Source organism: Neoarius graeffei, chromosome 4, assembly GCF_027579695.1.
Source record: "Neoarius graeffei isolate fNeoGra1 chromosome 4, fNeoGra1.pri, whole genome shotgun sequence".
Taxonomy (NCBI): domain Eukaryota; kingdom Metazoa; phylum Chordata; class Actinopteri; order Siluriformes; family Ariidae; genus Neoarius; species Neoarius graeffei.
The window spans coordinates 105,833,450-105,851,985 of record NC_083572.1 but is presented as its reverse complement, the minus strand read 5'-3'; the positions used below and the strand labels follow the sequence as shown (position 1 = coordinate 105,851,985).

The 18,536-nt window shown below is 43.7% G+C and overlaps 2 protein-coding genes across 3 annotated transcripts in view; both read left to right on the top strand.

The window, feature by feature from the left end:
* ccdc174 (coiled-coil domain containing 174) overlaps positions 1-6,925 on the top strand; it is a 36,734-nt gene extending 29,809 nt beyond the window's left edge. The window contains exons 9-11 of the mRNA XM_060920118.1: positions 4,764-4,896; positions 6,089-6,256; positions 6,364-6,925. Of these exons, the coding sequence (XP_060776101.1) occupies positions 4,764-4,896; positions 6,089-6,256; positions 6,364-6,680 (618 nt within the window). The 3' untranslated portion in view covers positions 6,681-6,925. The remainder of the gene's footprint in view (positions 1-4,763; positions 4,897-6,088; positions 6,257-6,363) is intronic.
* Positions 6,926-11,500: 4,575 nt separating this feature from the next.
* Positions 11,501-18,536, top strand: part of si:dkey-28n18.9 (sorting nexin-6) — a 50,353-nt gene continuing 43,317 nt past the window's right edge. The window contains exons 1-3 of one of the 2 annotated variants that reach the window (XM_060918399.1): positions 11,501-11,678; positions 12,911-13,018; positions 13,105-13,212. In XM_060918399.1, coding sequence (XP_060774382.1) covers positions 11,673-11,678; positions 12,911-13,018; positions 13,105-13,212 — 222 coding nt within the window. In that variant the 5' untranslated portion in view covers positions 11,501-11,672. Of the gene's footprint in view, positions 11,679-12,910; positions 13,019-13,104; positions 13,213-15,762; positions 15,901-18,536 lie in introns of those variants that run through there. The other variant, XM_060918400.1, reaches the window with a different exon arrangement.

Genomic DNA, 18,536 nt, shown 5'->3' with positions numbered 1-18,536 from the left:
AAGTGGAATATTCTTGAATGGCCAAGTCAGTCACCTGATCTCAACCCAATTGAGCATGCATTTCACTTGTTAAAGACTAAACTTCAGACAGAAAGGCCCACAAACAAACAGCAACTGAAAACCGCTGCAGTAAAGGCCTGGCAGAGCATTAAAAAGGAGGAAACACAGCGTCTGGTGATGTCCATGAGTTCAAGACTTCAGGCAGTCGTTGCCAACAAAGGGTTTTCAACCAAGTATTAGAAATGAACATTTTATTTCCAATTATTTAATTTGTCCAATTACTTTTGAGCCCCTGAAATGAAGGGATCGTGTTTTAAAAAATGCTTTAGTTCCTCACATTTTTATGCAATCGTTTTGTTCAACCCACTGAATTAAAGCTGAAAGCCTGAACTTCAACTGCATCTGAATTGTTTTGTTCAAAATTCATTGTGGTAATGTACAGAACCAAAATTAGAAAAATGTTGCCTCTGTTCAAATATTTATGGACCTAACTGTATGTAATGGGTAAAAGGAGAGAAAAGAAAAACAACAACAAAAAAAAAGCATAATGGAGAACCAAGGAGTGCCTTAGAAAATCACATACAGTCACAAGCCTGGTACCACCACCCATAGACACACAAACATAGACGCCGCATTGAGCTGGTGGCCCTGTTGCTGGGATACGTCAGAGTGTCCGCCATATTGGATGTGGCAAATCTTCCCCGTAACCCAATGCAAGTAAATGGACTGAACTTCATAAAGCCCCTTTCTACAATAATATTTAACTCGATGCCTTTTATTCACCCATTAAGAGAGACACATATTTGGGAAACAAACAGGCATCAAAACAACATATATATAACTTTTTTAATGTGATGGTTATAGTGTGGAAATACCCGTCAATATTCCGTGGGAGGTGTGACCTAAATTTCCTCAACATGCAGCAGGCCTATACCGGAATCAAGCTATCGGAATGTCTCCAAAAACAATTTTTGCAATATACAGTGCTATATGGAAAAAAATTCAATTAAATCATATTACAATGGGATTGCTCCATGTGATTGCTTCACAGTCTGACATGCTTCCAGTCTCTTCTATTTTTGAGTGTGCCATCACCATCTGACAGCTGGTGGTGAAATTGGTTGGGTGGGCTATGAAATAAATTATATTATATTCGTTGTTTGGAGACGGGTTTCACCGAGCGGCTATTATGCGCGAGACTTCATATTAGCCACAAAGTCAGAAAAATCTGTTCGTAAAATTACGTTATAATGACCAAATACAATGAAAAGTATTTTTCCAGTCTCACCTGTGAAAGGTAATCCCATGTGATCTCGTTTGGACGGTAAACCTGTTGGTACAGTTAAACGCAGCACATGAATGAGGCATCTTTATTCTCCACTTTGCCACATCCAATATGGCGGCGAGGATGACGTATGATTCTACGCGGAAGGCGGCGTCTATGTTTATATGTCTATGCCACCACACCCAGCAGCGGCCCGGACAAGCTGCATTGGAGAACACTTTGATCTCTTCCAGAACTTCTAGAAGCATCTAATGCTTCAAAGTGGAAATGTGATTTTAACAGCAAATGTCACAGTGAACCCTGAGACATAGTACTACTAAAGGAACAAAGTAGTGGCATTAGGCTATGGGGCAGTAATAACAGGAAAAAATATGAAGGTTGACGTTCATGAACTTGCCATTGGGTAACCTAGCAATTGCTTATCATAGCCTACCGTTACCTTGACCCAAGTGCACAGAGTTCACAACAGCTCAGTCCATTGTGCCAGCAGGAACGTCGCCGTTCATCTGATCGGCAGAGTTGACAGAAATACGTTGACGGGCAAAAGATTCAGCTTCAGCAGAATCCTCAAATTTCTGCTGTTCGCCGTTCTGCAGGGTGATCCTCAAATAGCCTGGATGAAAGTAGCCATAGTCCTTGAATGCGGAATTCTCACGCAGCAGACGTTTGACTCCAGCAAATGACTCGCGCTTCTTAGACTGAGCAGCAGTGAGATCAGGGAAAATATGCACCCGTTTTCCTTCGCATTTCAAAGTCGCAACTGCCCGGGTTTTGCGAAATATAGTGGCTCTGTCCCGTTGACACAGCAGTCTAACAATCACAGGACGTGGCGCTTTTCACCACTTTTTGGTTTGGGACGTAGAGCTCTGAGCTCGATCAATCTCAGGCTCAACATCAAGACCCAGGGCCAACCTTAAAAAAAATCCGTTTCCTGTCCACCGGGTGAGCAAAAAAATTTTCGGGAGGGATATGAGATATCAAGAAATCCTACCAGTGGCTGGATAATGCAGGACTGACAGACAGCACAGAGGCACTAATCATGGCAGCACAAGAACAGGCCATAAGCACAAGAGCCATAGAGGCCAGGATCTACCAGAGTAGATCAGACCCAAGATGCAGACTGTGCAAAGAAGCCCCTGAAACAGTCCAGCAGATAGTAGCAGGGTGTAAGATGCTAGCTGGATCAGCGTACATGGAGAGGCACAACCAAGTGGCTGGGATAGTATACAGGAACATCTGCAACCAGTATGGAATAGAAGTACCCAAGTCCCAATGGGCCATACCACAGAAGGTGGCTGAGAACAACAGGGCCAAAGTTCTGTGGGACTTCAGCTTCCAGACTGACAAACAGATCCTGGCTAACCAACCGGACATAGTGGTGGTGGACAAAGAGCAGAAGAGGGTGGTGGTGATAGATGTGGCGATCCCAGCTGACGCCAACATCAGGAAGAAGGAACATGAGAAACTTGAGAAGTATCAAGGGTTGAAAGAGCAGCTGGAACGGATGTGGAAGGTCAAGGGTTGCGTAGTCCCCGTGGTAGTGGGGGCACTTGGGGCAGTAACCCCCAAACTGGGAGAGTGGCTCCAGCAAATCCCAGGAACAACATCTGAAGCCTCAGTCCAGAAGAGCGCAGTCCTAGGAACATCGAAGATACTGCGCAGAACCCTCAAACTCCCAGGCCTCTGGTAGAGGACCCGAGCTTGAGGATGATATGTATACCACCACCCCCGCCGGGGGTGAGAAGGAGGATTTTTTATATATAATATAATGTGTGTGTGTGTGTGTGTATATATGGATGGATAAGAAATCGCAATGCTGTGTTTGCTTTTTCTTTCAGTACTTTTTTATTACAAAAGCAGACACATTTAATAAAATGACAGTTTAATCAACTGAAACTTGTACAAAACTTTAAGTTAGCATTTTAAATGCTGACTGCAACATTTGCAAAACTTTTACAAAGGTACTTAAAATGTCCGACACACGGACTTTTTGTAGTTCTAAATCGACCGTTAGGCCTAGTTCGGATGAAATTACACTATTAAAATGATCACCGAATGTTTTGTTTTTCTGAATCTTTACTATTTTGTTGTTCGCTAGAATACCATTTTGCGATTTCACACTTAAGCAAATGTTTGAAAACTCCGGATCTCCTTCCTTCATGGTGGCTGCCATTTTTTTGTGCCGCACGGCGCATGCGCAGAGCTGATTCAGTTCAGAGTGCGCGCGCTCGGCGGAGGCAGTAGTGTGTTGGAGGGAACAGAAGCAGAGATAACGCTTATTTTGTCTCCGGTAAACCAGTCTTCTCTCGTTCAATTACGTGCTGGCATCAAAAGACACCGTTGGTTGTAAATGAACCCAAACTGAGTGGTTGGAGTGTATTTTCATACACAAATGGAGAAATGTTCGCTGAGTGTGTAATTGTGTAGCTCCACTGCAGACCGTTGTCGTTGTTAATTCATAGCATGCTCAGCTGCGTGAATGTGTCATGCACCGAAAATAAGAGATTTACAAGCCAGGAACGCCTCATGATGCAATACGCAAGAAAAGAAAGCAGATTTACTGCCATTTTACTTTGTATTTGAGTAAAGTGAATAAATAAATGGTCTGTGGAAAATACAGTTAATCCTGGGAACTGCGTGCACAGGAGTTTATTTTGTGTTTACTCCCCCCCCCCCAGCTGGCTACTTATTTGTCATGGCTGGCTAGTATGAGCCTTAGTGGAAAGCCCTCGGAATGCGTAAATGTCAGGTTCGATTTTAGATTTACGAACCCGAAAAAAATGTCGAAAAACCGGCGTTAAAAAAAAAAAAATTTCAACTGCACAAACGGCACTCACGTGACCGGTGGACCGGAAACAAAACATTTTTTAATAATGGCCCAGGGTGCCGTATAGCCATTTAGCTAGCCACCTAGCTGCATGAGAGCCTTCCTTGTCTTCCTTCAGGCTAACTATCCTAATATTATTTCGCCTAGATCTGCTTTCTGGCTCCTCACATTTGGCTTTGCTGGCCAGGTTGTTAACGGTGGTCTGTAGGTCCTTAACAGAATCCCCACAGAAAACGGCACTATTTTCAAGTTCACCTAGCGTGAGAGTCCAATGTAGCTTGCAGAGCATTGGTAGAGGAGGTTAGCTCGTCTCGTACTGATGATATTTCAGTCCTCAGTGTCCGACGACCGAATCTATTTTTCCAAAATATCTGTCTTCAGTTGACAAATCCAAAGGAGCATGTTGGCCCTGAATAGATTGCTCACCACTGTTTTCTTTAGCTTGTTGTTAGGCATGGTTCCTGAATCAATACGAAACGTCGAAGATAAAGGACGGTAGGCTAAATTAAGTAAACGCAATCAACACCATACGTATTTCTGAAGTCTGCATAAGAGTGTTCCTGGTAAATCTTAACAAAATCATCTCACTTCCATGGAGCTAACTTCAGGCACGTCTGATCTGCTCCATGACCCGTTTTTGATCTTCTGTAGACTGCAGAGCAGCGCACTAAGCGAGAGAATCTGAAGGAGAAGCGGAAAGCTCTGCTCGAGGCTCGACTGGATAAAGTGCGAATGAGGAAGATGAAGAAAAGCAAGATAGATCCAGGAGCTGAGGAAGAAGAAGGTACTTTAGTGGTTTTCAGTAGCTGTGTCAAGACTGTGGTAAGGGGAAGAAATGGTAGTCATGGTTTTCTGCTTCTGCGTGGTGAAATTCTTGTCTAAGGTCCAGTAGGCCATTTGCAGGAATTGGTCACGTGTCAGTTTTCCCCATAGCAACAAGCCCGTGGTGGACAAGCTAACTTGACGTTCCTTGACAACCATAAGAGTTTGACTGGCGATGCGAAGCAATCCATTTCTACAATCGCTGTTTTTACCTTTTCTACCGTCTTTTTTAACCCGAATTTTCGTGTGTGCTTGGAAAAAGTTTGTGGTTTTAACTCCTGTCGTAAGTTAAGCCTAGGTCACAACCGGACGTACGATTTTTTTGGCCGTGCGATTTTTTGGCGTTTCCCAAATCGCTGCGTTTTTTTTTTTTTTGTTCATGGAGAAAGACGCACGTTGGCCGTAAGTTTGTCTTGCAACCTGAAAAAAACGTAAGCGCCCGTAGAGTTTGTTTGACATGACAAAGAACCTCTGCGGCCAGTCTACGGCTCGAAAATCAGCATGTCACACGCGCGCCCTCCGTGCGTTTCTTGCGTTTTTTGCACGTAGACCGGCCGTAGGAGCACGTACGGCCGGTTGTGACCGAGGCTTTAAAGTGAATCATTGTCCGTAAAAGAGTTTGTTTTTTTTTTTTTTTTTTTTTTTGGACTCAAGTTGGTCGCCGCTGAAAGTGCAGGACCTCATGGTCAAAAAAACCTGGACAGGGTGCAAACTACAGTAAGCGAACGATAAAGGTAGAAAAAGAGAAATTATAAGTTATAAACATACCTGAGAAATCCGCCATTTCGCACATGAATTTCTTTCGGCGGCGACCAACTTGAGTCCAAAAAACTCTCTTTTACGGCCAATGATTCTCTTGCAACAGAAGTTAAAACCACAAACTTTTTTTTCCAAGTACACATGAAAATCCGGGTCAAAAAAGACGGTAGAAAAGGTAAAAACAGCTATTATAGAAATGGATTGCTTCGCATCGCCAGTCAAACTCTTATGGTTGTCAAGGAACGTCAAGTTAGCTTGCCCACCACGAGCTTGTTGCTATGGGGAAAATTGGCACGTGACCAATTCCTGCAAACGGCCTATTGCAAAAGGCAGAGATGAGGTTGAAGAACACTGGAGTGTTGCTGTTTGCATGATCGGTTCTGATTTCTGAATAGTTGCAGCACCTGATGCAGCTGTTAAAGAGGAAGAGGCCGAGCCTCAGGATGTGATCGGCCCTCCACCTCCTTCTGAAACTGCGTTCAAAAAGGTGGAGGTTGAAATTCAGGAAAGAAAAGACTCCAGACCCGGGATGCCACACGTCAGAGAGTGGGACAGAGGAAAAGGTAACGCACTCACACTCGTGCTAGATAAATACCGTCAATTTCGGATTGAACACTTGGATTAAAGGTAATAATCATGACCTGCACTTGTCTCTGCTTTCCACATACAGAGTTCTCCTGGGGTCAGTGGACCACTCGGAGACGGGAGGAGAGGGATTCTGAGTTTGCCCCGCCCTCTTCATACTTCGGAGCTGACAGACGAGACAGTCGTGGCAGGTCTGTTCAGGAAGGGCGGGGCAAAGCGCAATCTGGTTTCAAATGGTCCGAGGCGCACGGGGGATCCGATCAGGATGGCACAGAAAGACGAACTCAAAACACACACACGCCTTTTACAAACCAGGCCTCGTTCTCGGAGCCTCAGCAAACGCCTGCGCACACGACACACGATCTGGATGCCCTTTTATCCTTCTACAAAAACTCTGTTTAAACTTTTTCGATTCGTGTTGCATTTAATCATTGGACCGAAGTCCACCAGACTCCTCCTTTCTAAAAAAAAATAAGAGTAGTTTTCATTCTGTTTTAGTGGCAAGTTTAGATGTTTTTGTTTTAGATCTGGACCTCACTGCAAGGTTCAAAGAGAAAACATCAGTAAAAAACGGCTTATTTATGTGTCATGTATTATGAAATGTCTTTCATCTGTGAAATAAAAAATAAAAAGCCTCTTGAATTTAACACATTTTGCAGAGTATATGTTAGAGATCTTCATTTAAAGCCTTTTCCTTCAGAGTTTCCTCCCAAAACACATACAGGTGCTTCTCAAACCTTGAATTGACCCCACCTTGATTCCTCCGTCCTACCTCCTTTATCCCCTGACCTCGAAGTCAACCAAATGCTTTCAGAGGAAAGAAGGAGAGTGTTTCCTGTAACAAAGTCTCATCTCATCATCTGTAGCCGCTTTATCCTGTTCTACAGGGTCGCAGGCGAGCTGGAGCCTATCCCAGCTGACTATGGGCGAAAGGCGGGGTACACCCTGGACAAGTCGCCAGGTCATCACAGGGCTGACACATAGACACAGACAACCATTCACACTCACATTCACACCTACGCTCAATTTAGAGTCACCAGTTAACCTAACCTGCATGTCTTTGGACTGTGGGGGAAACCGGAGCACCCGGAGGAAACCCACGCGGACACGGGGAGAACATGCAAACTCCACACAGAAAGGCCCTTGCCGGCCACGGGGCTCGAACCCAGACCTTCTTGCTGTGAGGTGACAGCGCTAACCACTACACCACCACGCCGCCCCCTATAACAAAGTGTTTTTTTTTTTTTTGGTGTAGTAGGTGGCACAAGTGCGCCACCTGTCTGCAGAATAAATGATAGAATAATAAGAAACAAATACAACATTTTAATATTTGTAGTGTTGTAGTCAAGACCACCTAAACCAAGACCAAGTCATGACCAAGAAAAAAGTATATCAAGACCAAGATTTTGAAGAGTTCAGATCAGGTCAAGACTGAGGGAGGGTGTGGCCGAGTCGAGGTCAAGACCGAGGCTGGGTGCGGCCGAGTCGAGGTCAAGACCGAGGGAGGGCGAGGCCGAGTCGAGGTCAAGGGCGAGGCCGAGTCGAGGTCAAGACCGAGGCCGGGCGCGGCCGAGTCGAGGTCAAGATCGAGGGAGGGCGCGGCCGAGTCGAGGTCAAGACCGAGGGAGGGCGAGGCCGAGTCGAGGTCAAGACCGAGGCCGGGCGCGGCCGAGTCGAGGTTGCGGCCGGGTCGAGAGCAGGACCAGACTAGTGGGTGTGAAGGGGGTGGGGAGGGGTGACAGCCGTTAATAGGAAGAAATATTTCAAATTAGCAATGAGTCATGTTGTTGGTCACATTTGAAGCAGGAAATTTTACATCCAATCACAGTAACAATGTTAACAAATAAATCAGACAACGCACAGGCAGTTTAATTAAATCCCCACAGTTCTGGTCTTGAAATAAAATCCGAGTCCTCCATGTCCAAGACCGAGTAAAAATGCAGATTCCGAGACGAGACCGAGACCTTCACAAAGTGGTCTTGAGACCAAGACCGGTCTCAAGTACTACAGCACTAAATATTTGTACTTAAACAATAAACCAGCTTTGGATAAAAGCCGATTAAAACATGCTTGGTTTTCAGTGGAATCTTGTTTAGGTTAAACCTTCAATAATGCACAGGTTTACAATTGGTCTGCAGTGAAGAGTGATGGAGCTGGACATTTATTGGATTTATGAGTGACGTCAAATATGACTGTCCTCTTATCCTTTTCCGTCCTTGGAGGAATGCAGTAAGAAAGAAACAAGAAGGGTGCTTTATGAAAGGAGAATCATCTAGTAAGCTATTGATTAACCAAACTACTGGTGGAACCTTTTTTTTATTTTTTCCTCCCATTTTTGGTCACAGGACATCTATCAGCCAATGAGGAAGCCAATCTCCCGAGCTTTTCCAAGGCAACGTAAGACACTGAGTAAAGTGATATCAACCCTCTTCCGCATATATGAGCTTACAGATGTCATTGTGATTGATAGGTGAAAGAAAGTGTGACATCCCTCCCACCACAGCCAGGTTTACTCCCACTTCCTCCACTAGTTCTGGCATCACCAGGATTCAAACTCGTGACCTGATGGTAAACTGAACACTTTTCTGTTGTGCGAATCAACAGCTGTGGTGGAGCTTACTAAATGATCAGGCAGTGTGATTGACCGACAAGTAGAATCCTTGCCTTGATTGGTTGGATGTCATGTTCTTCATTTCTTTCCACTATCCATGTTATCAACTGTGTAACAGTCTCTTCTGATGGTTACCTTCTCCAACCTCCAGTTGAGGAACCGTAACTCGTTCTCCTGCTGTTTGATCTCATATTTCTAGCCCGTCTCCTTCATGAAGACCTCTTTGGCTTTGCTGAGCTTCGTCGTTCTTGATGAACAAATCTGAGGTCAGATAAAGATCAGTTCTCAAAACCATAATAATCGATATGGATACAAAAAAAGACTAGGGCTGGGTGGAAAGAGCAAGCACACAGCGTTCCATATTACTGCTTGGAAAGAGGCGGGTGGGATGGAAATCAGCACCTTTAAGAGTGAAGCACTTCGTGACCACCTTGCGCTTGGTGGAGGAGTTGGAGGAAGGTTCTTCCAGGGTAAGGAGCTTCCTCAGGGAAAAGTGGAAGGAGAATGAACAGATAAATCAATCTTTGATTTTGATGTGTTGATCTGGAAATCATTAATCACTAGTACAACCCCGATTCCAAAAAAGTTGGGACAAAGTACAAATTGTAAATAAAAACGGAATGCAATGATGTGGAAGTTTCAAAATTCCATATTTTATTCAGAATAGAACATAGATGACATATCAAATGTTTAAACTGAGAAAATGTATCATTTAAAGAGAAAAATTAGGTGATTTTAAATTTCATGACAACAACACATCTCAAAAAAGTTGGGACAAGGCCATGTTTACCACTGTGAGACATCCCCTTTTCTCTTTACAACAGTCTGTAAATGTCTGGGGACTGAGGAGACAAGTTGCTCAAGTTTAGGGATAGGAATGTTAACCCATTCTTGTCTAATACAGGATTCTAGTTGCTCAACTGTCTTGGGTCTTTTTTGTCGTATCTTCTGTTTTATGATGCGCCAAATGTTTTCTGTGGGTGAAAGATCTGGACTGCAGGCTGGCCAATTCAGTACCCGGACCCTTCTTCTACGCAGCCATGATGCTGTAATTGATGCAGTATGTGGTTTGGCCTTGTCATGTTGGAAAATGCAAGGTCTTCCCTGAAAGAGACGTCGTCTGGATGGGAGCATATGTTGCTCTAGAACCTGGATATACCTTTCAGCATTGATGGTGTCTTTCCAGATGTGTAAGCTGCCCATGCCACACGCACTAATGCAACCCCATACCATCAGAGATGCAGGCTTCTGAACTGAGCGCTGATAACAACTTGGGTCATCCTTCTCCTATTTAGTCCGAATGACACGGCGTCCCTGATTTCCATAAAGAACTTCAAATTTTGATTCGTCTGACCACAGAACAGTTTTCCACTTTGCCACAGTCCATTTTAAATGAGCCTTGGCCCAGAGAAGACGTCTGCGCTTCTGGATCATGTTTAGATACGGCTTCTTCTTTGAACAATAGAGTTTTAGCTGGCAACGGCGGATGGCACGGTGAATTGTGTTCACAGATAATGTTCTCTGGAAATATTCCTGAGCCCATTTTGTGATTTCCAATACAGAAGCATGCCTGTATGTGATGCAGTGCCGTCTAAGGGCCCGAAGATCACGGGCACCCAGTATGGTTTTCCGGCCTTGACCCTTACGCACAGAGATTCTTCCAGATTCTCTGAATCTTTTGATGATATTATGCACTGTAGATGATGATATGTTCAAACTCTGTAATTTTACACTGTCGAACTCCTTTCTGATATTGCTCCACTATTTGTTGGTGCAGAATTAGGGGGATTGGTGATCCTCTTCCCATCTTTACTTCTGAGAGCCGCTGCCACTCCAAGATGCTCTTTTTGTACCCAGTCATGTTAATGACCTATTGCCAATTGACCTAATGAGTTGCAATTTGGTCCTCCAGCTGTTCCTTTTTTGTACCTTTAACTTTTCCAGCCTCTTATTGCCCCTGTCCCAACTTTTTTGAGATGTGTTGCTGTCATGAAATTTCAAAATGTCTCACTTTCGACATTTGATATGTTGTCTATGTTCTATTGTGAATACAATGTCAGTTTTTGAGATTTGTAAATTATTGCATTCCGTTTTTATTTACAATTTGTACTTTGTCCCAACTTTTTTGGCATCAGGGTTGTAATATATATTACAACCTTAATTTGAAAAAAAAAAAAAAAACTATCTAAAGCTGATTTTTTTCATGATTTCTATGAACTTGGAGTTTGTGTGTGTGTGTGAGAGAGAGAGAGAAAAGCATTTCAGTACTTTGTCCATAGTTTACAAGGAGCACCTGACATGTAGGAGGTAGTCACTCGGTGGTTATGGTTAACCCGTGTGTGTGTGCGAGAGATTTATCTCCTGCCATTCACTTTTAAAATGAATAAATACACACGTGCACCCCTTGTGTAATTTTCTCTTTTTCTCACATACACATGGACACACACAACACTAACTTAACGCTTGTTCCTGCTTCAAAATCACCGGGATATAAACTTCAGGCTTTGTGCAAGTGATCACGGGACTTCTGTGACCTTTGACTCACAGGATATCCTGCTTTCCACATTTATGCATGCAGGCAGTTTTTACATGTGTGTGTGTGTGTGTGTGTGTGAGAGAGAGAGAGAGAGAGAGAGAGGTGGAAATAGTGTAATAAACGATTATACAAGAAGATGTTAAGAGACAAATTGTTCAGCTACCACGTAAAGGACACGTCCTGAGTGTGTGTGTGTGTCTTGTGAGACATTTTGTCAGACGTTCTTCTGCACTAAAACATTCAGAAGATGATGGTGAGTGATTATTACTTGCTCGAATCACATGATCTTTGCGCAAACTGAGTTTCTAGGGCCACATGAAAAGGCGTTGGATGAAAATCAGATGACTTATGGAGTTTTGTATCAAATTTGGCAAATTTTATTTTATGAATTGCTTGATCATGTGATTTGTGTGCTTGTTTGTGATTACAGCAAAAGGACTTCATGCTGAAATTTTATTTTTATATAACGTATAAGGAAATATCCAAACATGTTACCTTGTCCAGATAGCATTTAAAAATGTCAGCCGTTTATTTTTGTCTTTGAATTTTAAAATCTCTTATTTTCCAAAACACTCGTCCAGTCTTTTTCTACAGCCGACTCATTAATTATTGGCACCCTTCAAGAGACTGGGCAAAAATATTTGCAAAAGCTAAATATTACACAGGGTGGAGAAAAAAAAATTACTCTCATGATATCTTTTTTCAGTAGGCAACAATTCCATAAAATTTGTTTGCCTCTGCAGGGAGGTTCGGATTTGGCAGTTAATGCGAGAAATAAACCTCAAGCATGAACTTAAAAAGACTCCATGGAGTGAAATTGGACATGCTCTGTGAATGGGAGGGGCGTACTCGGTGTCTCGTGTCAATCATAATGACGCTAACCAATCAGGGACATCTCTGAGCTCAGTGTATGCAGAAGAGGGTAGATAGCGCTTTCCATTTAGTGTGTTATGCAACATTACAAAGATGCACGACTCAGAGGAAGCACATGCTGCTATATGATGGGGGAGAGCTGGTTGGTGGCCAAGACCAAATTAAAGGCAGAAAACGTGCATCTGAGCAACCAAGCATCAAAATCAACACGGAAATAGTTAAAGGAAGGCAAAATCAGTGGTCTGTTACACCTGTTTCAGTTTCTGGATTTGAAAAACTGTTGTTTGAATTTGCACAAAATTGAGAATAAAAAGGAGTTTAAGATCCTTTATAAATGGCATGATGGAACATATTCATTTCAAAGGGGTGCCAATAATTTTGAAACCAGTGTTTTGTTGAGAGGCACTATTTAAGAAAGGTGTTTAAATATAACAACACAGCACCAGGATATGTTTGGGGGGGGGATCACTTCTTGTAGCCTTTCTTTCAAGGGTGCCAATAATTCTAGAATTGTTCGTACTGTAAAACTTGACATGTTGTATTTATTTAAGAGACCTTTGTGTGGTTTGTATATAAACTGGGTTAGACAGCATTCCTGTGTGGATGTTGCAGGATGGATCGAGCGATCAGTCAGCACCGTGCGTGAATGCGAACAGCGTCAGGATTACTGACGTCACGCAGAACGGAGACACGCTAACCTTCGCCATCACGTCTCAGAAGGTCAGCCTGCCACTTTACATAGTTGTGAAGAACAAAAACGAGAGCGAGAAAAGCTCATTATTTTCTTTTCCCCACTGCTTTTTCAGCTGAGCAGCGTGAACGGGATCTGTGTCTTCAGGACGTACGAGGATTTCGACTGGCTGCAGCAGAGTCTTTTCTCTCAGGAGGATGTTGCAGGACTCCATGGAGTGATCGTGCGTGGTTTCTGCTCTCCGCTGAGTTTGAAAGCTTTTTAGTCGTACAGCTCATCATGTTGAACGTCTCACAGCAGTGAATGTAGCCAGGTCGGCTTTGCGGAAGCTTTGCGAATGAGCGGCCGAATGTCTTCAAGTCCTTCCAGCTAGAATTACTGTTGTAATGCGTTTAACGTTAACGCTCAAAGTGTATCCAACAACTCCCATAAGATCACTGTGTACTGTGGACAGGGCCGCTGACAGCTTTAGCTGGGCCCGGGACAAAATGCTCTGAATGGGCCCCCCCTAACAACCCCCCCGGGCCAACCCACACACACCCACCTCTCTTATCCCAGTCTCTACTCACTCCAACCATTAAATGACAGGTATTCAAAAACCATTCAACCGGTCAACAACCATTTCATTTTAGCATTTCAACATTTTTACAGTTTTAACATTTTAACAAAAAAAAAGCCCAAAACCAGCAACCTCACACACATTGTGATCCTGTGAAGTAATCTCCAATTTCACTGAATCTTTCCCCCCGTACTGTAACGGAATAAGCGGTTACTGTTACTTTGTATCCTTTAACCGAACGCCATTAAATGTATTCCGTTACGCCCCAAGCCTGCATGCGACAGCCCCCGCAATGCCTTCCTAAACTCGTGGATAGTCTACTATAATCACGCGATTGGGGTGCTCTTGAAGGAGCAGCGATGGACGGGGGATTTCGGGCAGGGCTGGGGGCGAACATAGTATACTGTGCGTGCGTACTGTCCAGTGTGAAAAGCAGAGAAGAACACACCGCTCGAGAAACGGCGGGATATGATTGCGGGCTAATGTGAATATTCTTAGCTTCAATCAGATATATGAAACACAATGTTATTAAGCCGTTGTGGTTATGAAATGATTCAATGCCCTGTGCGTTTGATATGGTGTTCAGTGTGACTTGCTCTCCCCTTGTTTGTAACATGAATTGCGTGCCGTGCGTGCCTTGGTTGGGGTTACTTTACGGGGCTGGAAAAAGTTGGCTGTGTCTTACCTGGCTCAGCTGCCCCACTGCCTTTGCTAGTACCTGCTGCATCATCTGAATCTTTTTTAAAATATTTATGCAGTGAGCCCCTGAGTCTCTTGGTTTCTTCCTCTCTTTTTCTCTTTTCTTTTCTGTGCTCCTGACTTGTGCATGTTGGCAAATGGTACGCACGCCGATTGTCGAAGCGCTATGATCGAACGATGTCGTTTTTTTCCCCTTAATCAAAGAGTCAGACCAAACCATTTTTGCATTAGGGGTGGTAGGGGGTTCTTGACGCCTTTTTCAAAGACAATAAAGGCAAAAGATCTAGAAATCATTTATTGAATGCAAATATAGCACATTTCTCCCCCAAATCAACACATTTTGAAATGAAATAAAATAATTTAATCGCAACTACATGAGAGCCCAGTTCTGGGCCCTCCCCATGCCTGGGCCCGGGACAACATACCCGTTTGTCCCCCCCCCGTCGGCGGGCCTGACTGTGGAGAATCTGTGTATTCCATGCAAGGCTGTAGGATAGGCAAGAATATACAACCCCATTTCCAGAAAAGCTGGGATATTTTCCAAAATGCAATAAAAAAATTATTCTTATGCATACAGGCCACTGTTTCGATGGAATAAAAACATGCATTCTATTCCCTTCTCGTGGGTTTATTGATAGCATGCAATATTATCATATTGCTCATCTTCTATGTATTACACCACTCTCCCCAATGGAGAATGAGCATGCAATATTGTTATAATATTGCACGTTGTCAAGACAGCACATCATACGTCAGAGCTCATGCGAAGATCCAATGACAAAACTTTTCTGCTGCGCATGCACAAAATCATTTCTTTGTCCACTGGGAAAGAGAGAAGACAAGGCTAATCCAGTGCTACTACTAGGATTAAGCACTAAATAAATAAACTAAAAACTGAAACCGAAGATGCGTTGAACACCCTAAAGGCTACCAAAACTTCATTATATATTATTCATGCATATTTACAAGAGAAAAACATACCAACGGACATCGAAAAACTGGAAAAGAGACACGTCGGAGATGTAAAACTTCCATGCTAGTGAGTGACTGTGATCGTTTGTAAACAAACATGGCCGCCAGGTTTGTGTCATTATAAGCGAAAGATTTTGAGAGACTTTTAGCTGCCAGGTTGCTCAGTTGTGTGTAGCTGTCGATGTTGATTTTAAAAGTAACTATAAGTAAATTACATAGGGAAAAAATAAAAATGTCCGGCTTGACTGCACTAGCATTGGCCTTCATTAACACTACACTGGCTGGAAGATAACTGGACTGCTGGGCTAACAGGACCAAGTCGTGGGTAAGCACGCGTTGGCCATCGAGAATGCTGATATGAAGAGAGTGTATATGTAGAATAATAATAATCTTGGCTGGCTTTTTTTCATGGTCTATCAGTGTTAGGTCAGAGATTCACCGTCTCTTCCTCTTGCTCCAACCGGAGCGATCACCCTCTCGCAGATAGGTCCCTTCGTGTCACCCAGAGCTCTGGGGCGAATCGTGAAACAAGACAGGGACTAAAAAATAGTTTCACAGTCTTTATTCACAGCTTCACCGAAGACAAAAGAATACAGAAGGCTTTGTGTGTGTGCAAACTGCATGTGAGTGAGAAGACCTTGGCGAGTTATCTACAGCAAAGCAGGATACATTATTGCAATGGTATGCAATAATAAGCAGAATGTTCAGACACATTTCTGATCAATAATAAGCAAAATGTTCTTATGATAGCAATGGAATTTTAAGCAAAATACTGACAAAATAGATTAATGCCTTAATAAATCCTTACAATTCCCCTTTTCTGACAAAATATACTAATGCCTTAATAAATCCTTACAATCAGATATATTCCATTCAGCTACTCATCTTCGACTTGTTCAGTATCATGCTAGCTGAATGGAATATATCTGATAGACCACGAGAAAAAGTCAACCAATATTATTTAAATATGTGATTTTGTTAATTCATGTGAACTTTTACTTAACTGGCAAAGGACAAAGCAAAGATTTTCAGTAGTTTTACTGACCAGCTTAATTGCATTTTGTAAATTTAAATGAAATTAGAATTTGATGCCTGCAACACACTCAAAAAAAAAGTTGGGACAGAATCTGAAAAGTTTACAGGATATTCAGGTAACACCATTTTGGAAGATTCCACACTAAGCAGGTTAATTGGTATCATGATTGGGTATAAAAGGAGCAGCACCAAAGGCTCAGTCTTTGCAAGCAAGAATGGGGCGTGGCCCACTGCTTTGTGCCAAACTTCATGAGAGAATTGTTCATCAATTCAAAAATTACATTTCTCAACAGGCGGCACGGTGGTGTAGTGGTTAGCGCTGTCGCCTCACAGCAAGAAGGTCCGGGTTCGAGCCCCGTGGCCGGCGAGGGCCTTTCTGTGTGGAGTTTGCATGTTCTCCCCGTGTCCGTGTGGGTTTCCTCCGGGTGCTCCGGTTTCCCCCACAGTCCAAAGACATGCAGGTTAGGTTAACTGGTGACTCTAAATTGAGCGTAGGTGTGAATGTGAGTGTGAATGGTTGTCTGTGTCTATGTGTCAGCCCTGTGATGACCTGGCGACTTGTCCAGGGTGTACCCCGCCTTTCACCCGTAGTCAGCTGGGATAGGCTCCAGCTTGCCTGCGACCCTGTAGAACAGGATAAAGCAGCTAGAGATAATGAGATGAGATGAGACATTTCTCAAAACAAAATGTTAGGTCTTTCAAAATTTACAGTACATAATATTGTGAAAAGATTCAGGGAATTCGGAGACATCTCAGTGTGTAAAGAGCAAGGTCAGAAACTACTGCTGAATGTGCGTGACCTTTGAGTCCTCCGGTCAAAGGCCTGCCTGAGAAACCGTCATTGCTAATGTGACAAATATAGCCACATGGGCTCGGGAGTACTTTGGAAAACCGTTGTCTTTTAACACAGTCTGCCACTGCATCCAGAAATGCAACTTGAAACTGTATTACACAAGGAGGAAGCTATGCAGAGATGCTGCTGATTTCTCTGGGCCTGAACTCATCTCAGATGGACCGAAAGACAGTGGAAACATATGCTGTGGTCAGAGGAGTTCACATGTAAGCTTGTTTTCAGTAAAACCAGATGTTGAGTTCTCAACACAACCATCCAGTTTGTTATCAGAGAAAGGTGTAAAAGACAGTATCTGTGATGGTATGGGGGGCATCAGTGCCCATGACATGGGTGAGTTGCATGTGTGTGTGAAGGTACCATTGATATACTGGGGCATATATTGGGATTTTAAAGAGACATATTCATCAAGGGAGGCACGGTGGTGTAGTGGTTAGCACTGTCACCTCACAGCAGGAGGTCCGGGTTCGAGCCTCGTGGCCAACAAGGGCCTTTCTGTGTGGAGTTTGCATGTTCTCCCCGTGTCCGCGTGGGTTTCCTCCGGGTGCTCCGGTTTCCCCCACAGTCCAAAGACATGCAGGTTAGGTTAACTGGTGACTCTAAATTGACCGTAGGTGTGAATGTGAGTGTGAATGGTTGTCTGTGTCTATGTGTCAGCCCTGTGATGACCTGGCGACTTGTCCAGGGTGTACCCCGCCTTTCGCCCGTAGTCAGCTGGGATAGGCTCCAACTTGCCTGCGACCCTGTAGAACAGGATAAAGCGGCTAGAGATAATGAGATGAGATGAGATATTCATCAAGGCGAAGCCTCTTCCCCGGAAGTCCATACTTATTTGAGCAGGACAATGCCAGGCCTCATTCTGCATGAGCTACAACAGTGTGGCTTCGTAGACACAGAGTGCATGTGCTTGACTGGCCTGCTGCCAGTCCAGATCTGTCTCCTATTGAGAATGTATGGCGCATCATGAAGAGGAGAATCAGACAACGGCGACCATGGACTATTGAGCAGCTGAAGTCTTGTATCAAGCAAGAAGGGAAAATAATTCCAATTGTAAAACTGCAACAATTAGTATCCTCAGATCCCATATGATTAAAAAGTGTTATTAAGAAGAAGAAGGCTTTATCACATGTACACTCAAGCACAGACTTAAGCACACAGTGAAATTCCTCTCTGCACTGAACCCATCTGAAGCAGTGAACACACATATGTGCACACACATATCCAGAGCAATGGGTCGCTATGCTACTATGCCTGGCGAGCAGGTGGGGGTTAGGTGTCTTGCTCAAGGGCACGTCAGCCCAACCTTCAGGCTATGGCTGCCCCATGTTAACGTAACTGCATGTCTTTGGACTGTGGGGGAAACTGGAGCACCCAGAGGAAACCCATGCAGACACGGGGAGAACATGCAAACTCCATGCAGAAAGAAACCCCG